A 19,265-nucleotide genomic window follows, 5' to 3' on the forward strand; every position below is an offset into this window, starting at 1 on the left:
CAAGCATACAAATTTATTAAAGCGTATTTAAATCTATATGAGCGAAAAGTCATGAAAATATATAAATCATTGAGTAACATTTTACAGTTGATCTTTATTGGAGGGTAGGCAAAGGATAATGTAATTATTAATTATCCCCGCTGGTGAACAATGTGTAATTTCCTAGACCTGTTGGCGATATTCGAAGTATGCATTATCGATGAGCTTTTCCTGGATAAAAAATTAAATGGAATAATGTTAAAAAATATTTAAATGTTTTTGTACACCTACATTTGCTTCAGACAATGGTGGATCCATATATGTATGCAGCTTAAGGGGACTTTGAAAGCTAGGATCTCGATGCGATTTAATCCTCCTGAAGAGATTTCCAATGGAGTCATGTGGCTGTTGTCCATGATCGATATAGTAGCAGTATAGAAACTCCAACTTTTTACAGTTCTTTATGATTTCTATTATTTCTCCTGGCGATATATAGCTAAAGATACTATCCACGTATAGAGTTCGAAGTTCTGTTAAATTGGCCAAAGGTGCTAGGCAATTGGGTCCACCAACGTTCAGCGAGAGTTTGGTTAAAGAACTAATCTGCGATATCAACTCATAATCCGATCGAAGTTTAAGGCACGCCCCTCGGATCCAGAGTTCATCCAACTTTGGAAAAGATTTCAAAATAACTTTAACACAATCGGAGCATTTGGCATATCCTAAAAGTAGTAGTTCCCGCAAATCGGGAATTAGTTGAAAGAATTCCTGAAGGTAACAAATGCAAGACGGAACGTTTACACTTAAATAGTCACAAGCTGAAAGTTTAAATGGCTTTGTATATAATTTTTCTGTGGATTCATAATAGTACTTACCATCAGAAGAGAATCGAAATATATCCTCAAGTTTTGGTATTTCATCTAGGCAATGCTGCAAATCAATTTTGTTTTTTGCCTTTGTAAGAATTCGGAAATCTTTGACGACGTTTCCAAGATCTTCCTTATCGTAAGTATGTCCTTGTGTAACCCCCAGTGTTTTCACATTATTATTTACGGCTCTGATAAGTTTAATGCCAACCGATGAATAATATAATACTGGTTTGATGACAACTGGATCTTTCCCATGGAATACTGGAAAAAGCGCAGGCGATCTATCCAATATAATCTGTCGAAACCTTGTAAAGCATTCTGCTAGATTTACGAGGTCTTTGACACTTAGATATTTCAATATATGATGAAGACAGTCGTCATTTAAATTAAAAATACTTAAGTTGACCATTTTCTAACTGAGATCTTTCTAACTACACAGATAAGTTTCAACTGAAGAAGGTTGCTCGCGAATAAGGGCAATAAATAGGCATTTTACATACAAACTTATCACGATAAAACGGAAATTTCCCATTTATCTTGGAAAACAGCTGGGTATCATTATCAGAATTTATACAACTATGGATTTTTCTTAAAGATATTACATCAATTGTCATAATTGTGTTTATCTTTTTCCACTAAGATATTTGCAAATCTGTGTTATCAGGCCTTTTGAGGATAAGGTTGGGATAGTTGCCAATGCCTAAGTGTTGATAAGATTTTAAACAGGTTCCAGGTAGAAAGTATCAAAAAAAGTAAAACAACTACGATTTCCTGACACTACAAAATGTATTTTGTACATCTACATATACCATTTCAGCTTGTTTTACAACCTCTGAAAAGATTTTTTCATCCTAAAGCTTATTATCGCATAGCTTTTTTGGAAACTTTTCTTGCGAAAAGAATAAAAGCTGGTTAGTTAATACCAAAAGTCCGTTGAGCTTTCAAAGGATTTAATATTGCCTGAACTTGGTGTGGATCTAATTATTGGTCTGGCTAATTAACCACAGGACATGTCGAGAATCACATCGTTCACCCTTCTTCTCCTGCCAGCGCAAAGTATTTCAATTATTTAGTGAAACTTTGTCCACGTAATGAGGCGTGGTTTCTTGCCTCTGCTGCTGAACTATCTAATTAAAACACGCCCCGAACCACGCCCCCCTGATAGACCCTATAAATGGCCGATTAACACAATTAGTCTTCGATTAGGCGACATGTACTCACCGGAAGAGCAGGCCGAGCTCAAGAAGCGCAACTATCGCAGCATCAGGGAGATGATCCGACTCTCCTACACGGTGGGATTCAATCTGATGGATCCCTCGCGATGCGGACAGGTGCACAGAATGTGGGTATTTCGAATGGATAGATTAGGGGACTAATGGATTCGCATTATAACCCTTTTAGCTGGACTATTGTCCTTAGCCTGAGTAGCTTCGCCTCGCTCTACGGCCATTGGCAAATGTTCTTGAGATATATTCAGGATATCCCTCGAATTGTCGAGGTGGGTTACTATGTTCCTTGTCATTCTAGCAAAAACTATATGTTTTATTTCAGACCGTTAGCACTGCCCTGCAGTTCCTCACTTCGATAGCAAAGATGTGGTATTTTCTATATGCCCACCGGCAGATTTACGATCTATTACGAAAGGCCCGGTGTCATGAATTACTCCTAAAGTGCGAGCTCTTCGACAGGATGTCAGGTATGTTTTTTAAAGTAGGACTTACACACTATTCTCATTTTATTTTCATTAAATTTCCATAGATCTTCCTGTTATAAAGACGCTTCGCCAGCAAGTGGAATCCACAATGGATCGCTACTGGGCCAGTACAAGAAGGCAACTTCTTATCTACTTGTACAGCTGTATTTGTATTACTTCAAACTACTTCATCAACTCCTTTGCCAGCAACCTCTATCGATATTTCACCCGACCCAAGGGAACCTACGACATTGTACTACGTAAGTAGAACAGTTAATTAACATTAAATTTCAAAATAAGGTTGATTGATTTATATTAACCTCCGCAACCGACTTCAGCTTTACCTTCACTATATCCAGCCTGGGAAGACAAGGGTTTAGCTTTTCCCTACTACCATATACAAATGTATCTGGAGACCTGCTCTCTATATATCTGCGGCATGTGTGAGTTGATAATAATAATAATTTTTTTCAGAAATTAGTTTATCAAATTTGCATAAATAGGTGCTATTAGCTTTGATGGAGTTTTCATTGTCATATGCCTTCATAGTGTGGGTCTAATGAAATCTCTTAACCAAATGATAGAACTATCTACATCGGAGTTAGTTCCTCCAGAACGCAGGGTTGAGTATTTACGATGCTGCATCTATCAGTACCAACGAGTGGCGGAGTAAGTGCTAAGAATATTAATCTAATAAAAACTTTGAAATCATTTTTTAAGGCTACAAATATAATATCATCCTGAACAGTCTTAGTATATAATTATAATAATTACTTCCATTGCATGTAGTTTAGGTCACAAATTTATATTTTTGTATATTTTGACCTCTTACATTATCTTAGACTTTAAAGTGATATTAAGGATATCTACTTACCCCGGTACATGCCCTTTAACCCTTTTTAAAAGCTTTGCAGCTGAGGTCAACGACTGCTACCGGCACATCACATTTTCGCAGTTCCTGCTGAGCCTTTTCGGATGGGGCATGGCTTTGTTCCAGATGAGCGAGGGATTCGTAAGGCTTTGATACCCGAGAAATCCTCAAAAGCGATTCACTAAATGGGGAATTCACCATCCACTTTGCAGGGCAGCAACAGCAGCATCACCATGATCCGGATGACCATGTACCTGATTGCGGCCGGCTACCAGATAGTTGTGTACTGCTACAATGGGCAGCGATTTACGACGGCTGTGGGTGACGTAACGGGGGAGTCCCCGTCCCCCGAATCCCATATCCCCCCACTGATTGATGTCTAATTGCGTGACTAATCTCCATCCGCAGAGCGAGCAGATTGGCAAGGCCTTCTACGAGGTGCGATGGTACGGGGAGTCCCGGGAGTTCCGCCACCTCATCCGCATGATGCTGATGCGCACGAACCGGGGCTTCAGGCTGGACGTGTCCTGGTTCATGCAAATGTCCCTGCCCACGCTGATGGCGGTGAGTAGAGTCCTGGACTCAAAAAAGCCCCCTCCGCCAGCCCATTCCACTTGATTGATTCGCAGATGGTCCGCACAAGTGGACAGTACTTCCTGCTGCTGCAGAATGTCACCCAAAAATAGGGCTCAAAGTTGAATTAAATCACTGTGTGTGCAGTGGCGAAATGCGTATTTTTTAAAAACCAAACACGTGTGGTATTTGTGACACTTCAAAATGCCAGTGCAGAATATCAGAAAGATTGAACAAAATGTATGTGCACTGAAAAAATATTAACTTACTATTAAAATAAAAAAAAATATTTCATCAAAATAAAATATAAATGGTAATTAAAAAAAACTAGTTTTATCGTAAAAATAATATTAATAAAGAAACAAAACAAAATTATATTTAATAAAAAAAAATTTTTTTTAATTTGTCGGCTTGATGTTGAGTATGTTGAAGGTAAGACTAAAATTTGGGTTACGTCAATAAATCTTTTGAACTAAAGAAATACAAAATTTTAATTACAAATGAAGTATAATATTTTTTTACAGCATTTCTCACATTTTTAAAGTTGCCAAAATAAAGTTAAAGAAATAAGGCATAGTGTAACTTCTACTTACTAATATTTTCTGATAGTGTGCACCAAAAGTTCTGGCAGAAACTGTTGACAGGATGCCGAGTTCGGTCAATCAATACTCGAATGTCCGTTGTCCAGGCCCAGTGTCCTGGCCCGTCCTGTCAGTCAGATTGCTCCGCCCATAAGTTTTGATGGTCGTGTGGCGCATTAAAATAATGAAATTGCCGGCAGATAAGGAGCATCGATGCCGCTGCCATGGCCGTTTCTAATCAATTTTATTTATTTGGCCTGGCATTCAGCGGAGCGAAAAGCGAACTTCGTCGATTGTCTTTATGTGGCCTATGTACATAAATATATAAATATATATGCGGCTTTAAATGCCTTACTTGCCAGCAAATCGCATCTTTAATTGTTAGTTTCGCTTTTATTCCCATCCCGGGGACTCTGCCAGAATCTCGATATTTTTAATGCACGTTTGCTGTTTGCGCTTCCTTTGTTTGCCTTTCTTTACTTTCTTCCCCCACTTCTATCATTCTTGCCTCACTTTAGTGCCTTGCGCAAAAAGGACATCTTTTCTTTTCGGTTTATTGAGGCACATGAATATTCTTTAGCTGCTTATATCCCGTTCCCTCGCCGAGAACGCCTTTTCAGGCATTTATTTTTCGCATTATGTTTTATATTTGTCCAAGGACAACAATACTTTATGCATCGTGGGAAGGCTGTTATCCAGTTTGTGTTTCGTTTTCTTTTCCAAGACCATTACCGGGGAGTGAAATATTGGAACTCGACACTTGCCAAATAAAATGGCCGAAATTGTTATACCAAAGGCCGGGCTTTAATAAATTTCTTGATTCTTTTAAGAGAGTCTAAGGAGTGCCAAAATATTTATAAAATACTTTAAAAGGAATTAAAAGTTTCGCTACTTATTTATTTCTGCTAGGTTAAGTCTTTTTAAGTGACACTCGCCTCCTTAAATTAAATTGTGGCACCTTTTCTTGTTTGTTTATTTATTATTACTTTTTATTCACACTTTTCGGTCCCTTGGTAATTGTCCAATTAGACCGACAATAAAATAAAAGTTGTTGACTCTCTGGCCACCGCTCATTAAGGGCATCTGTACCTTCAATGTTTGCTCTTTTGCCTTCACGTTTTACCGGGAAAATGGATTCGTTCGCGTGGGAAATGGGGAAAAGTCAGCGGTAAAAGGAGGCGAGTCAAGGACTGGCATGATAAATGAGCTGCACTCGAATGCACACGTGGGAAAAGCAGGACTCCCAGGACATTGTACCCCCACTCCAACTTCCAGTGCCTTAAATACCCTTTTTGTAATGCTGTACATTTGTTTGTCTAGCACACATTTGAGCGAGTTTGTATGCGTATGTTCCACTTGTCAGTCCTTTGGACTGGAACCACAGGGCGTATGCGCAATCCAACGTATATTAAGTACTTCACAGGAAATACAGCGATTGCTTTAAACGAGATTCTCGTTAAATGAAAGCCAAATGTTTTCATTAGCACTTCGGTGCCTTTGCTTGTTTAGGAAATTAAGTGCAAAAATATAAAATGCTAAGCGAAGTTATCGGAGTGAAAGGAATTAAAGAAAACAAATGCCTTAGTCTGAAAATCTTAGAAATATTATCTTTACCATCCATCTACAGATCTTTCAAATTGTCTATTATAATCATTTGTATCAATCGATAGGTATTGATGAGACCAATACATTTCAGTTAAAAATTTTTATCTAGCATGAAAATTTTGTACGCCACAGGTTTGGGCGGTTTGTGGGCGTTAGAGTGGGTCTGAAAAATTCGCGTAACAAACTTGCGCTTCGTACAAGGCTACGGAATTTAAATCTGAGATGCCAATTCTCTATCTTTGATAGTTTCCGAGATATCCGCGTTCATTTTTACGATTTTTTGAAGTTTGTGTGCGGCTTGTGGGCGTTAAAGTAGGCGTGTTTGGGTCAATCGGTAGGTATTGATAAGAACAATACATTTCTGTTAAAATTTTTACTGTAGCATCAAAAAAGGAGACACAGTTTTGGGCGGTTAACGGGCGTTAGAGTGGGCGTGGCACTCTGCTGAAACAAACTTGCGCTGCGCAAGTATTGTAGCTCTTATAGTTTCCGAGATCCCAGCGTTCATCCGGACGGACGGACAGACGGACAGACGGACATGGCTAGATCGACTTGGCTAGTGACCCTGATCAAGAATATATATACCTTATGGGGTCGGAAACTCTTCCTTCTGCCTGTTACATACTTTCCGACGAATCTAGTATATCCTTTTACTCTACGAGTAACGGGTATAATTATATATTTTAAATCAAGAAGCTAAGTAATTTATTCGATGTACTGCAAATTAAATTAAAGAATTAATAAATTTATATTTTCTTCATGAAAAAATCAACAAATTTATCACCTCCTAGAAAATATTTTTAATAAATAAATATTATTTTCTATACAAAAGCAAGTTTTCTAGAACTATACAATTTTAACGCCATTCACTTAAAATAACTAAAAATTAGGGCGATTTATTGAGTGACGTGTTGAATTCCAATGAAACCCACATCAAATTCCCAATAGAGTTTTTCTCCTAATCAAATATCGATTTTGGTCGGGATCGGACTACTTTTCTTATCGCTAGCTTTTTATTCTGATGAAGGCGAGCCGAAGGCATGAGTCGAATTCAGTGATAAATGTATATTGAGTTCAGTAAAACCCAACTGCGAACAACAATAATTGACTTTTTAATGATGATTTTCAAAAATTCAGCCTCTCGGGAAAGTTTTTTATAACCGATGGTCAGTCGAGTTTGATTCTTTGTTAAGAAGACATATTTTCAAAATGCCTGTGAATATTTATGGTAAAATTATTGTTTAAATTATTCCAAGTATTGTGACTACTCCGATATTGTGAACAAATCTCATACTAAGATTTAAACTGGAGTACGCGAGAGAAAAGATATTGGAAACTTCAAAATAAATTGCCCAACCTTGTTAACTCTGCTTCAGTTTTATCAGTCATCATGATTTCCATGATCTGCGCCATCCTTACCATCGCCGTTTATCTTTACGTTAAGATTCTCCTAAATACACTCGGCAAATGCATAGTAAGCTGCCTATCTACCATGGTCGTGTTGCATCTTTTATTTATCATAGCCAACTTAAAGTTATTAGAAGAAGGGATGTGCGTGGGTATGTTGTTGGATGAACATCTGGTCTGATTTCTAACATGTTAAATTTATAATATTTACAGCGCACACTCTGATATATTATGGTATTCTGTAATTAGCTATCACTGTTGGCAAACCATCAAGCCCGTTAAGCGCGAAGAACACCGACATCAATTTCTGGTCTACAGTGCTTTTGTCTGGATCACGACTGCTGGCACTGTAGCATTTTCTATTTTTGAATCACTCGTGTTGGAGTCTGAATATGGTAATTTTACAGAATATTTAGAAAGTGCTACAGTAGAACTTCCATAACTTGTACCAGAAGTTGAGAGCAACAGCAAAGGGGAAAAATGTACGTGTATACATTTTTACTTTTAGAAGTTAGTCTATGCCCTATTCTATTCCACAGCTTTAGATGTGCAAATGACTTTCAAGTAATTGTGACAAATAGCAACGTAAAGGTTTTTAAAGCGAAGATAATCCTTTATTTACCATAAACAAGGAAAATTTTAAGTTAAACATACAGAGTTGACACAGAAATTCCTTCACCGATGAGTCGTCAATTTTTTCTCTTCCTAAAACGCTATACTTATGGCTGAACGTTGCGCAAGAGTTCAACGAACTTTCACAGTTTTGGAAGTTTTACTAGTGGTATCAAAATAGTTTATGACCAAATTGTTTAATAATATTTACTCTTTGAGATTGGCTTCATTAACAAACCAAGTTAGTGCTTATAATCTATTTTTCAGGGTTGCATACCCTAACCATATTCAACTTTATCATGTTTATCCTGACTGCCATTAACATTTGGAAAGTAAAGAGAGAAATCAAGAGGTTTGAGCGACAGAAAGAGACCACAACAACCTGCTTTAATTTCGATACCCAAACGTAAGAGCAAACGTATACCCGTTACTTAAATATATAACGTTTCATCTTGTTTCTTTGATTCCATTTTCGACTATAGTTATGCAGTCTGTTTGAGAATTTCCGTCATCATGGGCGTAACTTGGATTTTTGATACCATTCATTTTTTTTTTAATATTGCTGATTACGGCCACAATGCTTTTTTCACTTACTTCAAGGTCCATTTCTGTTTTGGGATTCTCTATTTTGTTTTGCTTGTTCTTAAGCGCAGCACCCTAAATCTTTTCATGGATAGGTAAGAACTATGGGTTCAAAACAGACATTTCAATAAAAATTTCCCTTTCTTACAGCATTCGAGAAAGAAGAAATGAGAAGCGAGTCCGTGCTCAGATGAAAAAAGACCTGGCCGAAATATCTATCCAAAAAAAAAGCATAGTAAATGCTGATGAAGTCCAACTCGCATATCTCAAGTCTTATCCAGTCAAGTAATAAATTCGAGCTTGATAAAACATATTATTTTCTACTTTTCAAAAACAAAGGTCTTTAAAACCCTTCAGAAGTAGTTTTAAACTATGTGTAATCTTCAGAATAAACTTATGAGATTTGTTTGTGTTGATAATTTTTATAGCTATTAATAATTAAATGTGAATTTACCATATAGCTTTTAGCGCTAATAGATTTACACATTCATCCTAATGTTATGCATTGTCTTATATATTCAAATATGTATTTGTTAAAACAACATACGATTAAGAACAAATAGAATATCCTTTCTTTCAGTGTTTCTCAAAGATGCATTGCAACACGAAAATGGTGTGTTATTTTTGTAAAGTTCCGAAACAATTTCTTGATGTTCCGGACTTGGAATTATACCAACTTTAACGTAAGGCCACCGTCAGAAAAAAACTAAGCTAAAGAAACGTTAGACATGAAAATGGTCACGTTCTTTGCATGAAAATTTACACTTGTCCTTTTGGTGTGTTGTTTTGTGCGGTAAACTCTTTATATACGCAAGTAGTTGAAAAGTAGAGGGGAAAACTCGCAAGACGACCATAATCGCGAAAACTGCACAAAAATTAGCGAACATCATGCAAATCGCATAGGAAAGTAATTACCGCAGGTTAAATAAATTGACTGATTTTAATAGAAGCATTAAAACTGTGGGAGCCACAGTTTTGGGCGGTTTGTGGGCGTTAGAGTAAGCGTGCCACACTGAAGAAACAAACTTGCGCTGCGCTGGAATCTCTAGAATCTTCATGCCTGATCCCAGTTTTGCAGATTTTATAGTTTTCGAGATCCCAGCGTTCATACAGACAGACGGACAGACGGACAGACGGACATGGCTAGATCGACTCGGCTAGTGATCCTGATCAAGAATTTATATGCTTTATGGGGTCGGAAACGCTTCCTTCTGCCTGTTACATACTTTCCGACGAATCTAGTATATCCTTTTACTCTTCAAGTAACGGGTATTAAAACTTCAAAGCAGGTCATGTTCATGTGAAATGAATTAAAATTATTTATTTAGAAGTTCAGTGAACTCAAATTATTCTGAAGGTCCACATTTCCTGTACGTTAGTCATAAATTGTTTTAGCTTAAATACAAATGGAAAATTCCATTGCTCAGGCAGGCAGAAATATGTAAAAATAAATCAGTTATATTTACTTCCGCCAACTGCTGTCCACACATTCTGCATATGGATGTATTTTAGTTCTGAGTTCCTTAGTGTTTGCCCACGTAACTCCGAGTATCCTGCTCACATATTGACCAATGCGAGGAATGACAAACAATATTCCTGTTTACTGTTTGTCCCACCGGAATTCAGAGTGCCCTGCTCGTCTTTTTCACCATTTGTCCACAATTTGCTTATGCCCTGTGTGCTCTTTTTCCCCATGGCACTTGATGCGTAATCAGTGGGACAAACAGAATTCATCTATGACCATCTGCCCGAACATTGCTGACAAATCCGATTGGGTGTCGCATTAGACATGGGGGTACATTCGGAGTACCCTACCAACGACCCAAAGGGAAGGACCCTTCTTCTGTTTCGGCTCTATTAGCTGGATTGTCTTGGCCATAATGGAGTTAATATGTATGTATATGTATGCAGGAGCTGTCTTTGATCCCACCGCTCGAAAAGGACGAAAATAGACGAGTGTGGGTGGCGAGCACGTGCTGGGGAAATATATGTCGACTTTAGGTCTTCATTCGGCAGTGGAGGGAATATAAGTCAATTGTATGCTGGCCCCAAAAGTGCGACATAAATGCTAACAGAATTCTAAGAAAACCAGCTGAAACAGGGGAATAAAATAAGCTCTTAAATGACTCCTAAAAGGCTATCTGCAATCAACTTGGAGGCAATCTTGTGTTTTTAAGGGGAAACCCTTTAAAATATAGTTATATGCTTAAAGATTTCAAGAAACTCTTTTCATAATCTACCAATATAGAATTTCAACTAACAGTCGTCTGCCATTTGATTTCTCGTAATATTTTCTGGTATAAATTCTATGGTTCTAAAGATTCTTAGGAATTTTGAAACCATTACATGGTCTTTCTTTTCATTTATTTTGCTTCATTTAAGATGTGGAATTTATCGAGTTATTGCAGCATGTTTGTACCTTTATTAAACGTATTTTAGTATCCTGCAAAAAGAAGACTGCATATTGGAATTTCCCCCAGGCACAAGAAAACCATTTTGGCTAAATGAAATTGAGAAAAACGCCGGTGCACAGACAAAAGAAATGCCAAAACCGTTCAAGATCTGAGCACACAAAAAAGCAAGATACGATGGTTGCAACGTTTCGGTTCAGATACGTGGCACTTCCATGAAATTTGCAAGGAGCTTTTTTCGTTTTATTTCGAATGCGGAAAGTGTGGGGCCGGCCACTTTCGAAGGCCTACAACCGGAAGTGTCCCTCAGTCGTAAAACAATGTCCTAGTACCAAGGCCCCGTAAGCCCTGTTAACCTGTGGACCTATTACACTAAAAAAAATTATTAAAATGTGAGAAAAATAAAAGCATTTATAATAATATACAAATAATAATAATAATAATAATTCAATTTAAATCAATCAATATCAAATCATGTTATTCTAACTTTATTTAAATTTCGTTATTCGAAATGTTTGATTACCAACTTAAAAAAATTCATCTACATAACCGTTTTTAATCTATAACTTTTAAAATATAACAGATGAAATGTTCATTAATAAAAATGATAAAGGAACTTTGACTAGGTATAAAAAAATGCTTAAATGCTTTTGAATATTTTGCTCAGTTGCTAAAAATAAAATTTAAATAATATTGGCTAAAGTTAAATAAGTAAAAAATTTAAATAACCTTCTGAAGTCGCACTCTTTTAATTTCGAGTGTTCTCTGTAATGTTGCAAGTACTTCTGAGGCTGTAGCCACTTGCGAATGCGGCCAAGAAAGGCTGTGGAAAGTGTGGCTTAAACTTTTCCGGGCTGAAATTTAATTTGCTGCACTTTAAGCTGCAGGCGCCACTTTGTCGTTTTCCTTTTCCCTTTTCAGTTTTTCAGCATTTTCTTTCTTCCTTTATATATATTTTTTTTGACTCCTCCGCGGGCAGCTTTTCATTTTATCCAGTTGGCGGCGTTGTGAGTGCGAGTTCTCATGCAATTTCTTTTTTAATTTCGCTCAACTTAGTCATGCGAAATGGCACTTGATGCTCCTTGGTTATGCGTGTGCATGGGTGTTCTTAAGTGAGTGTGTGTATTTGTATGCGTATCTGTATCTGTGTGTGCGTGCCACTCTGCACATCCGTTTGAGTTTCATGGGAATTAACGCTAAGCTGCAGGATCCGCGTTTCCATCTCCAACGCCATCTCTTCTCGAAAAACCCACCAGCCATCTTCTGCAGCTCCCATTTCCCCGTCTTTTCCGCCTTTCCCGCTTTTCCTCGCACATTTACACTGCAAATGAAGAGCGAAAACAGCAACTACAACAAGGACAACAAGTACAAGGACGAACCAGCCACAGTCAATTGTTGTTTTTAACTCTGTGGCAACAAGAAGGTAATGCAAATACTTCGGCCTTCTCCCTTGCAGACACACACAAAAACACTTGCCACTTTATGCGATATGCCACGCCCCCTGGCATAAGTTAAATTTACACAGAGGAAGTTTTCAGATTATAATTCAAAAACGTCTGAATACTAAAATTATAGAGGGACAACAGAACTTCTCTGTTTAAATATAAAACTATTTTATTTTTTATTAGTTCAAGTGTATAAATAATTTGCATTGAAATTTTAAAAATAAATAAAGTGGCACCAGCAAATAAATATGAAATGTATTTTAATGTGTCAAGCTCTTGAGAAAACACTTTATTTTTTGTTGAATACGGAAATCTACCAGCCAAAATGACCTTCGCAGGCACTTTGAAGCCAAAAAGCATTTTCATGTTGCCCTAAAATGAAGGCTGCTATGGCCAAATAGTTTGTTTTTAAGTTGCGGTTGGTTTTTTTCGCTAACCGTCAATCAGATGTTTTTTCAAAGCCTCGGAATATTATTTACTGAAAAGCCGTTAAACCTCCAAAACAGTTTAAAGTTGTTGAAATAAAGTAAATTCATAAAATAAAAACAAAAAGAAAATTGTAGTTAATAGGGTCACAAATACTTATCTTATTATGAAGCAGGTATGTTAAGATTCAAATCACTGTCTCCAATCCCGTTTGACTACACTAAACACTGCCGATGATCAACTATTTGTCTGAGGAAATTATTGCACAGCATTCCGTTTAACCAGATTGATTGCTGTTCCATAGGTAAGCCCGTGTATATAAAGTAGGTAGTTCAGTGCCAGTTGAGTTGACAACTGCCGGGCCGAAGCCATTTGCATTCTGAGCCTGGCCAAGGCAACCGGCATTCCGACATGTGCAAGTGGACGGATGCTGGCCTGCAATCTCGGAGTCAATGCAAATGCAGTAAGTGAATGTAGAGTAAATGCAGCAGCGTCTGTCGTGGCGGTAAATATGCAAATAAATGCATGGGACCGGGCAAGTGCAATCACGTGCCCTCAAAAAAGGACCAAGAAATGCGACTGAGACCGGGGTCCAGAGTCCTGCCATCCTTGGCATACATAATTCAGTGCCACAGCCACTCGGTTGTATTCTCCATTTTGTTTGATTGCATTTTAATTTGTAGGGTCTTTCCCTTCGATTTTCCACCCACGCGGAAATTAAGTTGCCACGCAGTGGTCCGCGAATATGCAGTTCTTTTTATACCCATGCAAACATTTATTTAAAAAATAGCAACTTACCACAGTTCGTGCCTGAATTTGATTTATATCTACTTATATATTTTCAGCGGAAATACAAAACATAAAGACTATTTTTGTTACTCCAACAATCTCATACTCATTCTCATTTTTTTACGATGCTGGTTAATAAAAAAATTTTGAAAAGTGTTATTATAATATTTATAGAATAACATTGGCTTTAATTAGTTATAAAAAGAATTTGTCAGATAACAAAACTAATATAAGGTAATAAGTAAGCAAAATATATTTATACACCTAAGTTTTCCAGTATAAAATTAAATATGAAAGTGTTATATATTTTAAGCAAAAGTACCATCTGAATCCGTCTCTTTTGATTTTAATTATATTTTAATACAACTTACTTTAATGGCGTTTAGCACCAGTCCAATTGAACGATCACCTAATTGCTCCTTTTGTAGCAATATAAATTCCATTACAACTCACATTCAAACAAATTGTTGGGCCATTCAAAAACCAGCCGCAATAACAATTTCGAAAATGACCCTGTCCAAAAAGAACTCGCGTAAATTCGTCCCTTTTCCCTTTGACTTCCACTCAATTGAACATTTTCAGCATTGGCAAATGAAAATCGTTTCGAAAATGTTCGCAACTGCAATGTTGGGCCATTGAAATTCATTTACAAACGGATTCCGCACTCACATGTCCTCCGAAATCACAAAATCCTCGCAGAGGGACAATGCTGACGTCATGTCAGCAAATAGGGGAAAAAGGGAAAAATTATTGCAAAAATAATTCAAAATATTTTGAGTGATCAACGAAAAGCCGCGAATAAATAACAACAGCATGACGCAGGCCTGGAGAAATTGTTTTTTCCTTGCGGGTGACGCAAATAGTGGGCCATTTTCTGTTATTTTTGGCCAATGGTCCGGCGGATGTTTTCATAATTTATGTGAACTTGATTTATTTCTGCGCATTTCCGCTCGTTTCGATTCCATTACGATTGGCGGAACGCTCCCTGGCCCTTCTACCCACAAAAACCCCATAAACTTCAACCTGATTAATGGGCGCCAGCACGACATGTGAAAAGTGTTGCCTACTTCGGCGGACCTGTTAATTGCCGACCATAAAATTGGCCAAAACGCTAGCCGGCACGCGAACTAGTGGGTCCTCGTCCTCGGAAAAAAGAAATCAAACAATTCAATCTGCTCGCAATTTCTGAAAACAGGATAAAAGCCAAGGACCCAGGACTCTAAACGTGGCCCAACGAGCTGCAAGCAGCACTAGGAGAGGAGCCATTTCCCCAGTTTTCCCATTTTCGGCTCGCTCAGCCAGGAAAAATTAAATTCACAACAAACAACATCAGTTACATGTCGTCACGGCGGGAATCAGGGGTCAGGAATTGGGTGACTGGAAAATACACTTAGGAAAAATGATAAAAAAATTTAGTTAAAGCAAAAATATCTTATAATAATAACTTATATAAATGTCTTATGTAAGTATATTTGACGATGAAATTAAAATTATAATAAAGTACAAACCAGAATTAAATTAAGCTCTGTGAAATAAAAAAAAACATTAATCCTGAATCCTAAATACGTATAAATAAACATATTCAATTTAAATTAACATATTTTTATAGGTATATATTTTTTTATAAAATTTTTTTATGTACAATCTAACAAAAGATTATTTCTTTTACATTTTAAGTAATAATCGATGTTTTTCATTAGCTTGAAAACCATTTTTTCAACACAGTAATTAATTATAATTCATAACAATAATTATTATTTCTTTTCATTGCTTTTTTATGGAATTTTTTTCGTTATTTTCCGAGTGCAAAAACGATGGACGTTCGGCAGGAGTTCACATGTCGGCGCCGCTTCCTTTTCGAGAAGTCCTGGGACCTGGCGATGGCTTTATAGCAATTTAATGTGTTCGTGTTGCTGCTCTTGGTCTTGTAGCTGTTGTTTTTACTCTTGTGAAAAATGAATTCAGTTTGCTCGCAGCCACGGCCAAGAAAAAAAAAAAACAACATATAAAATACAGAAAAAACACGAAGCGAGCAATTTGTCTGGCCTACTAGAAAAATCATCACAATGGCGGTTGTGAAGTAGGCGGAATCCTTGATTTGGCTTCTCCAAAAGTTAAGGGAATTTCGCGTTCATTTACATACACGCGTGCCATTACATATGTACATCTGGTAATTGGGCTCGCCATTACTTTTTGTGGCTCGTAGGCCTTGATTTTGAAGGAGGCGTTCCAGCACATGTGTGCAATCATTACTTTATTTTCGTACCCCTTAAACGGCTTGGGATAATCTTGGCATTGGTTTTTGAGGGTCTTTAAGTTACATTTAAATGGCTGTTTAGTGGCTTAGCATTTAAACGCCTGACTGTTAAATATTTAATATTTATTTCAGTGAATTTAGGTTGCCAAACATTATAGAAGAGTTAATTTTTCAATTTGTATAATAAAACACGCACATTCACTAAGTATATATATATATATAGATAAAAATATCTAACGTTATATTTTCCTTTTACTCTAATTTGGCCTCAATAATTGACAGACAGGTCACATCCGACATCCTGGGATACCACATTACACATACCATACTGCACACCACACCCTAAGATATCAATAAACCTTGTGGCCTGCAGCTATCGATTGCGGGTGACATTGAACCTTGACAGTGTTGCCTCGGAAAAGGGGATTCCCCAGTGCCTGTTCCTGTGGCATATTAATTATGTTGCTGGTCATCGCTCGTGGCTGGCCATTAATTATTGGCAGCGAGTTCAGTGTCCCCTAAAATTGCTGCAATTATTCGCATTATTTTCGTGGGGAGTGGCAGGCAATTATGAAAATTAACATGTTTGTGCATAATTGCACACAAGAGCCGCAAATTGTGGCCCTAAAGAAAGCTTTACAAATTCATCACCCCATGGATATCTTCAAGACCTCGGGAAGTGGGTGAAATCTTTCTTTTTTTTGTTCTTGACTTAATCTGCTTGCTTTCTTTGTCATGCACGTCCAGGTTGGTGAATTAAATTTGAATTTTCGCCGACTGCCTGCGGGGCGAAAACTCGGAAGTCGGAATTTTCCTGAGTTTTCCCAGCTTCCTTCTTTGTTTCCCAGCTTCCTGGCCTTGGCTTAGTCTTTGGTTACATTTGATTTAGCTTTTTAATCTGCCTGCACTGGCGAAGTACTGTGGAAATTGTTTTCAAAGCTCATCGAAGCATGAAATACATTTTCCTAAGCCTATAAAGGTTTTGCATAAGCAAATATTTATAAAATTATAAAGAGGTCTAAAATTAACTTAAGTCAATTACCTTTATAAAAAGCCTTAAAATCTGTGCTCATATAGAAATTGAGCTCATATTCAATGAGCTGTGAATTCGATTTTTAATAAAATAATAAACATATACATTTTTATTTGATATCTGTGTACCATGAGCACAGAAGAATAGTCCATTTATTATTACTATTAAAATAGTAAAACATTATTAGGATTATACATTAATCAACATTTTTTAAACAAAAATGAAGTAAAATATACAGTTTTTAAAGTACATAAATATTTTGGTATATGTTTTTAGATAGCATATTACAAAAATATTTTACAGCCTTGGATATTGACAAACGCTTTCCTCGACTATTTCAAACTCTTCGTTATTTCACCGGTCTTCCCACAGTGCGACCTCCTACAGTGAGGCCTGAGTTATTGCCTCCATTTCTTGGCCCTGTCAACGCGGCCATTTGAGAGCCATCTCCGATCTCCGGGCCATGTCAATGATTTGGTCGACTGGAATGCGGCGTTTACGCTGAGCCATCTATGCAAATCTTTGTCTGGCCGAAGGACTGCCAAGTCCATTTGCCAATGTCATCATGGGGCAAATGGAATTTGTTAACTCTTCCATCTGGTCACCTTTTGCTGTTGCCTGATTTTTACGCAGTTGTCAACCCGTCTAAAGCGACTTATTCGCCACACCTTTCAGGTGCTAAAAATCAGGATAAAGGTATACGAATTTGGATATGCAGTCACGCTGTGCGTGTTGGAATGGTCAACGGTTTTATTGTCCGGCAATGGACTCTTGAAACAAATGTTGATTTCCCTACGCCAAAAAAAGGATTTTCAGGCGCTTTTTATGGCCCATTGCATCTGGCTGCGACAGTTGAAGCTTTATTCCCTCGTTCGTTGTTAATGATTGTCTAGATTGTTTGCTTTTTTAACTTATTCAAGGGCCCTTGAATAGATTATATTATTAATAGCGAAAAAAGGGTAAAATAATTCGCAAAAGAGCGCTAGTAGATTGTGTAAACTTAATTTAGTTTTTACACGTTTAACACCTGAGTTTATTAAATAAATTAATTTAATCTTTAAAGCCAAAATTTAAATGTGTTTTTTATGTTTTTTAAGTCTAAAAGTACCTATTGTAAGTAATTCCTATCGGTTAATTTTTTTATATGACAATACATTTTAATTACGAATAATAAAAATATTGCAATATTTAAAAAATATTCATTAATTTAAAATTTATCTAAGTTGAGCGCTCTATAAATTGTTAAATATTCCAATAAGGCCCCAACTTTCTTCCATCGGATGAATTAAAGCCGCCATGGGTCTTTAAAATCCGCACAGCAATAGCAATGGCAATTATCCATCGATTTGTTCGATTTGAAGGTGCTCAAGTGCTTAGGCGTCCTTTAACCTTTTTGGAAAAGGCATCCTGGCGATTTTGGTCCGTGGATAAACTGCGTTTTGTTTGCATTTGCGTGGCGTTTATTTGTTTGCGCACTGTTGATGTCTGCTAGCTTTCGGTGGATCCCTTTTCGTGGCAGAAAGGGGTCCTCGAGGGGTCAGGACATCCTGCAGACGTGTGGGTCAAAGGCTCCTGCTGGGTATTTCACCGGTCCTGCCGGTCACTGTTCCCAGGTGCGCCAAATAAATAAACGGCTTACTGAAATTACGGGGCTAGGGAAGAAATGAAAATTCGCATAAAATCTTTATACCTTTTCGAATTTAACGAGGCTCTTTTCCCCATCAATTCATCTTTTGCATTTTGCACTCGAAATAAAATCCACTGCCCCTCAGTTCCTTAAATTAAGTAAAGTGGATGGGGGAATCCCCCTTTCCATTTAAATTTGCATAAGAGGCATCGACGGATGCGGATACGGATGCGGATGCGTGTTCGGAGGGGATGCAGTGTAATTGGGCGAAGTGAAATTGCGTTAATATTTAACAAGCCAGCGAAAGTGCAAAAGCGAAGCGCATTAAATGTGAAAAGCGGATACGGAAAAGGAGTCCTTCGGGGCAAAGTGCGAAATTATGCGGAGTTCAGGGAGATCACAAAGTGTTAAATGTTAGCCATAAGGTCAGACGAATGTGAAAGTGAAATATTTGGCCCCGAAGTTCATATTCAGCTTATCTGTAGCGAAGCACCTTTAAAACATA

General features: G+C 37.4%; 2 protein-coding genes across 2 annotated transcripts; one reads left to right on the plus strand and one right to left on the minus strand.

The window, feature by feature from the left end:
- Positions 1 to 162: 162 nt before the first annotated feature.
- On the minus strand, positions 163 to 1,269 carry LOC119555566. The gene is made up of 3 exons (XM_037867016.1): positions 855 to 1,269; positions 271 to 797; positions 163 to 210 (listed from the first exon to the last, which is right to left on the minus strand). The coding sequence occupies exons 1-3, from the start codon at positions 1,255 to 1,257 to the stop codon at positions 163 to 165; spliced, it is 978 nt and encodes a 325-aa protein (XP_037722944.1). The 5' UTR covers positions 1,258 to 1,269.
- Positions 1,270 to 2,059: 790 nt separating this feature from the next.
- On the plus strand, positions 2,060 to 4,163 carry LOC119553677 (odorant receptor 63a). The gene is made up of 10 exons (XM_037864221.1): positions 2,060 to 2,190; positions 2,250 to 2,346; positions 2,400 to 2,544; positions 2,607 to 2,801; positions 2,880 to 2,984; positions 3,045 to 3,210; positions 3,448 to 3,553; positions 3,625 to 3,729; positions 3,821 to 3,976; positions 4,042 to 4,163. The coding sequence occupies exons 1-10, from the start codon at positions 2,060 to 2,062 to the stop codon at positions 4,096 to 4,098; spliced, it is 1,263 nt and encodes a 420-aa protein (XP_037720149.1). The 3' UTR covers positions 4,099 to 4,163.
- Positions 4,164 to 19,265: the final 15,102 nt, after the last annotated feature.

This window comes from Drosophila subpulchrella, chromosome 3L, assembly GCF_014743375.2.
Source record: "Drosophila subpulchrella strain 33 F10 #4 breed RU33 chromosome 3L, RU_Dsub_v1.1 Primary Assembly, whole genome shotgun sequence".
Taxonomy (NCBI): domain Eukaryota; kingdom Metazoa; phylum Arthropoda; class Insecta; order Diptera; family Drosophilidae; genus Drosophila; species Drosophila subpulchrella.